This window comes from Acipenser ruthenus, chromosome 6, assembly GCF_902713425.1.
Source record: "Acipenser ruthenus chromosome 6, fAciRut3.2 maternal haplotype, whole genome shotgun sequence".
NCBI classification, from domain to species: Eukaryota; Metazoa; Chordata; class Actinopteri; order Acipenseriformes; family Acipenseridae; genus Acipenser; species Acipenser ruthenus.
The window spans coordinates 1,882,277-1,891,965 of record NC_081194.1 but is presented as its reverse complement, the minus strand read 5'-3'; the positions used below and the strand labels follow the sequence as shown (position 1 = coordinate 1,891,965).

At 36.8% G+C, this 9,689-nt stretch overlaps 1 protein-coding gene across 2 annotated transcripts; it reads left to right on the top strand.

The window, feature by feature from the left end:
• The first annotated feature begins 3,214 nt into the window (after positions 1-3,214).
• LOC117410859 (homeobox protein SIX2) lies at positions 3,215-8,190 on the top strand. Of its 2 annotated transcripts, none has more exons than XM_034017763.3 (2): positions 3,215-4,116; positions 6,727-8,190. In XM_034017763.3, exons 1-2 carry the CDS (start codon positions 3,551-3,553, stop codon positions 7,028-7,030), a joined length of 870 nt encoding a protein of 289 aa, XP_033873654.1. In that variant the 5' UTR covers positions 3,215-3,550; the 3' UTR covers positions 7,031-8,190. The 2 variants fall into 2 exon arrangements, with proteins under 2 accessions (XP_033873654.1, XP_033873655.1); XM_034017764.3 differs by having other exon boundaries at positions 3,222-4,110.
• Positions 8,191-9,689: the final 1,499 nt, after the last annotated feature.

The window sequence follows — 9,689 nt, the reverse complement described above, 5'->3', positions numbered from 1 at the left end:
TAAAATATTATAACATATTAAAATAAATGAATCTGTTTTATACAAAGCGCCCCTTTGCGAACAAAATACGGGAAGAGCAGGCTACATTGGCTTAGGCCTATAATTACTTCTGCTCGGCTCAACACTTAGCCTACTCATGTAACTAATGAGCTAAAAATGTAAACACTGTTTTGACGTAGGTGGGAGGCACGCTAGGCCTCTATTGTGTAATATATATATATATATATATATATATATATATATATATATATATATATATATATATATATATATATATATATATATATATATATATACACACTAACACACCGAGCGTGAAGCAACACTTACTCTAGCATGTTTAAGAACTGGTGATATTTGAGATTCACATACCTGCCTGCTGTGCTGTGCGCTTTGCGGGGCCCACACACAGAAACCGAATATCTAAAGTAAAACCGGGTAATGCTGGGTATTTATTATACACACAGAAAACTCAAAAAATCTCAGTGGCTTTTTTATTTGCTATTATTAAGTTATAACCGTATAGTGCAATACACACATATGTACCAAAATAACTGGACCCTTTATATGGCACTTCTAGCTTGAAATTGCCTTAAGTGGTTCGTATATTTTCTTGCATTACACCATAAGAAACACTAACAATTAGGCATATCCTGCTGATTAGGTTTGAATTACCATTGCCAAAAAAAACTAACAGATTAGTGTTTATTCTAGGGAAAAGTCATAACTACCCACGTGACGTGCAGTTTGAAATGTAGAAAAATAAAAAAGAACTCCCGTCTGCAATCTCGGAGAATTGTGGAGACGCAATTCTGTATCTTACGATAGACTGCAGGCAGCGTGGGAGGTGTTGCTGAGTTTTGATTCTTCGTTTTTTTTTATATACAGGAAGCAAAAAGCAACATGCACAGTGTGTAATACCCCAAGTTTAATTGATTATGAAACTATAATCCGGTCAGAAAAGATGAGCTCCTAAATGCAAAATGCAGGCGAATGTTTTCTAGAAGACACTTACAACAGGTTATTACCTGTATACATACATACCTACATGCATACATACATCTACTTTAAATACAAACATTCAAACCATGAAAATAACATGGAACTGGAGACGGAATCTGGGATTTAGACTGTGTGTTATGTTTTATGGCTGTTGTACTCACGTGCGGGGTTGTAGTAGCGCGTATTAATACCTGTCCAATTGGGATGCGAGCACTGCCGTAAACAACATCCAAGTGCATGTTACAGGTACATCTCCCTCCGGCAAAGGTAAAGCAGGCGCTGCTCTCTGATCAAGGGCACGTCTTGATTAATGCAGCCATAAGACCCGAGAAAAATAAAAGAAGACCATGTATCCTGGAATCACATTGACACAAAAATGACATCTTCTGCCCCTTCCTTTTGAAGAAGCACAGCGATGTATTTTGTATAATTTCAAACCCATATCTTTGTTCATTTTTTCTTGAGGTCTGGTACAGTATTATTAAAGTGCTAGGGGAAGGTGAAGGTGTATACTCGGCTACAAGTATGATTCATTAAAATACATTCAAGAAATAGTGTAATTAACTGAAAAACGTTTTAAAATTAGAATTTCCAATTTATTAACAATCTAAACTAAAAATCTTTTTTTTATTGTATTACGCGATTACATTTAATATAAAGACAATATTTACATTTAAGTTATCCAGAAGTGTTTTTTTTAATTGTCAAGCCTTTTTCGAGCACAGTTTATTATTGATTTATATATGGATACACTACCTCTGTGTGTACAATTAAGACGACACCTTCAGTCAGTTTTACCAAGATGATATGACTAATAAAAGATGGACAGAGTATAACTCGGACGGTTGATACAAAAAAGATCACAGTGTACAAAAAAGAAAAAAAAACGCTAAAGCCTTACGAGTCGCAAGAATCGTTAAAGGATGCATATTCATGGCTTGTTTCTTTTGGAGAAAGCATTCGTTTTTATTTTTCCTTTTGAAAAAAAAGCGGAGTTTTTCCAGTGTCTCAGCAAAGGCGACTGAAAGGGGCTCCTTGTCACTTCCCAAACGGGAGCTTTTCTCTCTCCTCTGGATATCTGAGCATTGATCTCCCATCGCTTTGTCAAGAAAAAGGGAGCTGTCAGTGTGATAGAGCTGTTGCGCAGGTTTGCCGCTCGGGTCGCAAACGCCCTTACGAACAGAAAATCAGAAGGTTCCCTTTCTACTGTTAAAAAAAACACCAAGACAACTTCTAGAAGTGGGATACCAACCCAGAGCGTTTTGTTTATGCAGTATTTTCATTTGCATCCCAAACCGGAATTGTATGTTGTATGTAGAAAATGTTTTGTTTCATTATATAAGTAGCCTATATTGAGTCAATAAAAAGGTAATCATCTAAATTAAACTGTAATATATATATATATATATATATATATATATATATATATATATATATATATATATATATATATATATATATATAACTGTTTTTAATGAATATATAATTAATATGTAAGTTTTCAGTTGAAATACAAGTTTAAAGTACATTTTAAAAAGTAAAATTTATAAACAATGGTTGCTTTTTTTTTTTTTTTAAGAATCCGTACAGGCCAATTAACCTCGGAGACAGTTCAGTAACAAACAGGAACGTGTTAAAAGCGCATATACAAATGTCCAATGTGAGTATGTTTTTGTTTGTTTTTGAATATGGCAGAATTTTTTTTTTCCTGTGGGTTTGAAGATACAAATATAGGCTATACTTTACTTACTTTATAATTACGCTGTAATTATATTTCATGTAGATGAGGATGTAACGGAGTCCCAAAGCTAAACAGTACGTGAATATCTTGAAAACGTGTAAGCGTGTTCCGTTTAAAGAATGATGGTGCTTTTACACGAATGGTAACTTTAGATTTGGTCAAGTGTGGCACGTGTATGGTTGTATGAATGTACATAATGAGCAAATCTGTGCACTGGCGCCACCCTGTATTGAGTGGAAAGATGACTGCGCAGCGCCTCTCTGCCCTTTGGCTCTTTCGAGAGTCAATCAAAGTAGAACTTTCTCAAAGCAGTATGTCAAGCTGGGGGCGGGCTCTTAGTGGAGGAAAGCAATCTGTCAAGCCAGCCAGGGAGCCACCTCAAAGCATATCGGGTTACTTGAATGACAGCGTAACCATGGCAAATAATTTGACTAAAACTATTGTCTTATCCTCACCATCCCCGGGTCAGATAACCAACCAATCACAGCCCACAAAATCGCTTTTCTTGCCAGTTAGAATAATATTATTAAAACGAGCGAGAGAGTCTAGTCTTAGGAGTGTGTTATGTTGAATCGGAATAGAAAAGGAGGTGAACGGCACTGGAAGTACTAGTAAAAGTTAGTGCTGTGATAACTAGAAGGGGATTGGCATACAAAGTTGTTTTGAGTGGGACTTAAACCAGAGTTTAAACACAGTTTGCTATCGCCGTGCAAAGCGGACTTACAGCGTTGATTCTTTTTGTGTGGTGATCGCCAGGGTTGTGGATGTCTTAGTTTTAAAAGAAGTACAAAAACAGAAGAGGCGATCATGTCAATGCTTCCAACTTTTGGTTTTACGCAAGAGCAAGTTGCGTGCGTCTGCGAAGTGCTCCAACAGGGGGGCAACATAGAGCGCCTTGGTCGCTTTCTGTGGTCCCTTCCAGCATGCGAGCACCTTCACAAGAACGAAAGCGTCCTGAAAGCCAAGGCCGTCGTGGCTTTCCATCGGGGTAATTTCAGAGAGCTGTACAAGATTCTGGAGAGCCACCAGTTCTCGCCACACAACCACCCCAAACTACAGCAGCTCTGGCTCAAAGCGCACTACGTCGAGGCCGAGAAGCTCCGGGGCCGCCCTCTAGGGGCAGTGGGGAAGTACCGTGTCCGCAGAAAGTTCCCGCTGCCCCGGTCCATCTGGGACGGCGAGGAGACCAGCTACTGCTTTAAAGAGAAGAGCCGGGGCGTTCTGAGGGAGTGGTACACCCACAACCCGTACCCGTCCCCGCGGGAGAAAAGGGAGCTAGCTGAAGCCACCGGCCTCACCACAACCCAAGTCAGCAACTGGTTCAAAAATAGAAGACAGAGGGACCGAGCAGCAGAAGTCAAAGAAAGGTACGAGTAAGTAAAGATTGTCAGGGTTCTTCTTTAAAAAAAAAGTTGATAATAAGTTTGCGTCGTTAATGCATAAAGATTCATACTTGTGGCTAGTCAGATTATCGCCTTTTGAGCGCACCAATGTTAATATCCTTAGACTGGTTTAAACAACTGGAGCTGTGCGCACATCTAAGCAGTCATACAGTTACATAGTTCAGCTCGTCCTTTAGCCCTTGTATACAATTCTAGAATTCGTTTTATTACACTTTTAGCGCTTTTTTCTTTTTTTTTTAAAATAGATTGAATAGCAAGACAGATTTTTATTGCCTGAAGCACTGTCTAGAAAATGGTACAATTCAGCAAACCAAGTGTAAATAAATTGTATTAATTGTCACAACTGATTATTACAACAAATTGTAATTTAAGACTATAGGGGCTGTACATCTCTGCACTATTTTGCACAATCCAGTATGTCTATCGTCCATGTTTATCGAATTATGTTGAGCGTTTTTGCTGGTATAACGCAGTGCTTGCCTTCCGGAAAGTAAATTATAATTAAGAAATCCGCAATTCGAATTGTAAACGTTCCGCGCAGTAATGTTTTAATTTGAATCTTAGCTTAAAACAATTCCCCTTATATAATAATTATATAACAGTGTCCAATAGCATGCTTAATTTAGGATATTGCTTTTCCTCGTTTCTCTATTTGACCTATTCATTTATATTAAGGGCTCCATTAAAATTCAAAGAAGATCTTGCTAAAGCTATTCATTTTTATTCAGGTCGAGATGAAGCATATTGTTTTAGACACACTGCTTTAAATGCTTCTCTTCGAAAAATATAAATATATGCATTCATCTTGAGACTGAATCCTTAAGACGGCAGACATTAATCGTGAAAAACATGTATCTTCATATGCAGTAATTGTGTATAACTCACATGAGCATTACATGGACGGTTTGAAAATGTACATTTTGTAAATTATAATTGTGAGTTCCAGACACGCGTTGTACTGCAGTCTTTTCACTGTGCTTTCTCAAAACCATAAGTGTCGCGTTCGAAAATAGCCCATGGCGTCCATATAATAGACCATTCTTGCATAAATACACGAAATGCAGTTTTAAACAATTCTGTTTAAAAACCGCAATAAAATATATTGCGTATCAGTTACTCTTCGAAGACAGGTAATAATAAAAAAGAAAATACTTTTTTTTGTACAATCCTTCCCCGTTCTACCTCTTAACAAATAAAAAATACCAAATATTTAGACTCTCTAATATTATGTACTGGGTTCAGTCTTCAGAATGTTAACATTTTATATATATATATATATATATATATATATATATATATATATATATATATATATATATATATATATATGGTAAATTATGACGTCAGTAGTTATTCAAATTCAACATAAATAACTTTAATTACTGTATTCACAGATAATAACTACTTTTCCTGTCATGCATTGTGAAAAAAATGAGGCCGGAATGATTACACACCTATTGGCAAATATAATGATATTTAAAGATATGACGTTTTTGAAGCAGTAATGTTTAAAACCTACATGTTAAAGCGCTCCGAAAAACGTATAGGCTAAATTAATAAAATGCCATAAAAACGAAATATATAGTGAGTGCAGCGTGAACATTGACAACTAAAGATATATATATATATATATATATATATATATATATATATATATATATATATATAGTTTTTGTGTGTGTGTGTGTGTGTGTGTGTCAGTGTGTGTGTGTGTGTGTGTGTGTGTGTGTGTATGTGTGTGTGTGTGTTTATATTAAAGATGTCTGGAGTTTTTACAAGTCATTTATATTTGTAATAAACGGCCGTTCTTCCTTGGTCTTTATTTTGCTGTAGACTACAATAGCGACCTGCAGTACATCTTTGTACGCGAGATCGTGACGGGTTATAAATATTTTAAATACTAAAAAAAAATTAAAAAATGGAAAAATAAACCGCTCCAGGGACAAAACGGCAATTGTTTCCGTGTTGCTCTCATCTCGTTTTAAACGGCGGGGGCCTGTGTATTTTAAATCATTTGCTGCACACAATTGATCGTATAAAGGACTTGTATATATCTCAATGTGCAGAAAATCATCATAACCATTCTTCAGAAGAGGAGACGCAGACCAGGGAGTAAACACAACAATGTTGTTGAAGATTTGCCTATAAGGCTGTTTTTAATCATTGCCACATGGTGTATTTATTGATGTTATGTACTATTTATTTCATTATAGAGATTGCATTACAAGCACATTGTATTATGAACAGTGCCACAGATTCGCAAAGTAAAGCATTCTGACAAGATGAAGAAACACACTGGAAATGCTTGTCGAATTAGATACACGTATTAATACCTATTGTATGTTACTTGGCGTTCAGTAGACAGATCACACGTGAATTCGCATAACAATTCTTGTTTGATAAATCACTGTTCCTGCCCCTTTCAGATTTAGGACTACACCACTGATTGTGAAACAAACATAACAAGGAACCCACGTAAAAAAATGCCTATTGAATAAAACACTGCTTGCAAAGACATCTATGTATATTAATGGGGTTCTGATTGACTCCTTCTTTGCGTTCCTATTTCTCTTCCCCCAGAGAAAACAACGAGAATTCAAACTCCAGCAGCCACAATCCATTGACTTCTTCCATGAATGGAAATAAAACAATTTTGGGGAGCTCTGACGACGAGAAAACTCCCTCGGGGACCCCGGATCACACGTCGTCGAGCCCTGCTTTACTGCTGACTTCGAACTCTGGACTCCAGCCTCTGCACGGGCTGGCCCCGCCGCAGGGTCCCAGCGCGATCCCCGTTTCCAGCGCAGACGCTATGCATCATCACCATTTACACGATGTCATCCTGAACCCCATGTCGTCCAACTTGGTCGACCTTGGCTCCTAAAAACAAACAACAGAAGGTTCTTTTTAAAGACTATAAAATACAGACTCGTTTTTATTTTTTTCTGACATATAAGTGATGTACAAAAACAAATCATTAGCGGATATTTGATCAACAATGGGAAGGCTTGGTGGATAGCTGTTTTTTTTTAAAGGTACCGTATTAGAATGTAAAAACAAACAACAAGGTATGATGTAAAAAAAAAAAAAAAAGCTCCATGTTTTTTTTAAATATTGATGGATTTCAGTTGCTCGATTTACATGCACCTCTCCCTCCCCCTCCCACTCCCACTCCCACTCCCAGTCCCTTACCTCCATGTTGTAAAGTTGAAATCCTCAGAAATACAAAGGGAAGCAGAAGCAGAGAGAACATTGCACTCTGCTTCAGTGTGTTACGATTCATTTAAATGGCGAGCTGTGCGTATTTGTGTAAGGCCAGCACAACTTGTGCTGAGTGTAACACAGACTGGGTTGTCCTTTCTCTGAAATTAAATACAAACCAGTAACACTCATTAGAACCTATCTCAAAGCGCTTAATCACAGCCTCTCTTCTACTGATAGTCTTAAAGGAGAAAAAACGTATAAAGAACCAAATAACAGCTTTATCACAAAGCATTTACCACCAAGTTAACATCGGTTTTGTTTTCTATATAAAATATATATCATTGTAAATAAAATAAACTCAGGAACTCTAACATTTAGCAGAGCACCCAGGAAGTTTCATAAACTCTTTTTTTTGTAACATGAATCTAAATATTTTCTCCTTTAAAAAGCTGTCAGTTGGGCTCAGCGACTGTAGTAGTGAGTTCTGAGAACACGGGCATCACTATAGAGGTTAACATTTGCATTGCAGGACGCTGTTGAAGTTCTTATAGACCCCGAACAGCTTACACGAAATGTAAACGTGCTTCCCTATTGGGTATCTTACCTTTGCAATGTGGTCAATAATGTTTACATACTGCAGATTTTCATGTTAAATATAGATACTGAAAATATCTATTATGAGAAAAAAAAAATCGCCTTCAATAGGTTTTTTTTATTGTATTTTTTTTTGTTTTTTGGAGGCCTTCCGCATGTAAACATATATAGCAAATACAAGCTCGACCCCACCATCCTTTCATATTTATATACCATTTGCAATAAAAGTGAAAATTGATATCACCACGCTAGAGAGACGTGTCTGCTTAAACCAGATTCCTTCTTTGCTGCTGGGTTTGTAAAGTCTGGGGGTACCTTTGCAATATGCGCATTCATCACCGTGGGACTGGTACTTTCAAACTGACTTTTTTTTTTCTTTTTCGTCAATTCGTCTTGTTAATCGTCCAGGTGAACGCCTTAGTTTATTTTTAATTTAACTAAACTGTGTAATGGACCGATGTAAACCGTTTAGTCTCGTATGTGGGTTAGTTCAATGGTGTCTTAGCTCATTAGAATGCTCTGTAGGTCTGTAAAAATATGCAACAGCCTATGTGTGCGTTACTCTAATGAGTATGTTTCAGTTGCTTTGTTGCAGGCAAATATGAAAAGCCCGTGTTTGGAGGCATTATGTTACACATAAACTATGAAAATTCCTCATGAACCCATGCGTGTCTAATAAATGAGACACAATGAAACAGACGCGAAGGGTATAGAGAAAGAGAGTCGAGAGTTTTCTCATGGCAGGTATTTATTACTATCATTTACTCCAGCCAATATGACGACAAATTGGCATTGAAACATGGGTTTATTAGTAACTGGTTATAGCTATATGTATTTATGTATCATTATATATTTCTATAAAATGAACGGCACTGATTTGCTTTGCTTGTACATGTTTTTTGCACTTTGATAATAATAATAAAAAAACAGTTAATGTTCCATATCCCCTTGGGTCACGATCTTTTAATTATATTTTTAGAAATGTTTAAAAAGTCGAGAAGTTGCCAAGCCGAAACTTAGAAGAAGAAGAAGAAAAAAGCATTATAAACTAGATACATAGCTATGAAAACCTAAACAATTATACACGCGGTGACTGAAGGGGATATATGACCAGACTATATTAATTCACTTAAGATTAAGAAACAACCCTTTGTGTTTTAAAGCAAACAAACCAACACAAAATATACATTGTGATAACTTATTTTTTACATATTGGCATATTTTACATTGAATATTTCACCAGCGCTATAGTGAACTATATGTAATTCCCGTAAACCATGTCGTGTTTTCAATAGATCCCAGTACGCTCTCTTGGCCGCGTGAGAGTGTAAAGATAACGCGAGTTTAATTGTGCGGAAATCATTAGAGATGTATGGAAGCACTTGGGGTTCAAATGGTTCAAATGGAATAATTCGCAATTTTTTTTTGTTTCACTCTTTTAAATTCCGCGTAACAGATAACAGACTGTATAGAGGATATTCTGGAAAACCGCTCCAGCGTGCTGATTCACTCATAGATAAAGGCTTGCTTTCTGTGGAAAGTACTCCGGACACACACCATGCAGTGACAGCGCGGCCAGTGTCATCTTTTAGTGGTATGAGTATGTGCTTTTCTTTAACAATCCATCCACGTGCTAAGCCATTGCAAGATGTGCAGTGTTCTATGGAAGTGCTTTACACATTCAGCAAACATTCAGGTTTTTGTTGTATACATTATATAATCCATGCTTTGCTAATGCAGACATT

What these genes read in the sequence shown, in the direction of transcription:
- LOC117410859 (XM_034017763.3), top strand. Translation starts at nt 3,551, where the DNA reads ATGTCAATGCTTCCAACTTTTGGTTTTACGCAAGAGCAAGTTGCGTGC. An exon ending in GAAGTCAAAGAAAGGTACGA is followed by an intron (nt 4,117 to 6,726) that starts GTAAGTAAAGAT and finishes CTCTTCCCCCAG; the next exon opens with AGAAAACAACGAGAATTCAA.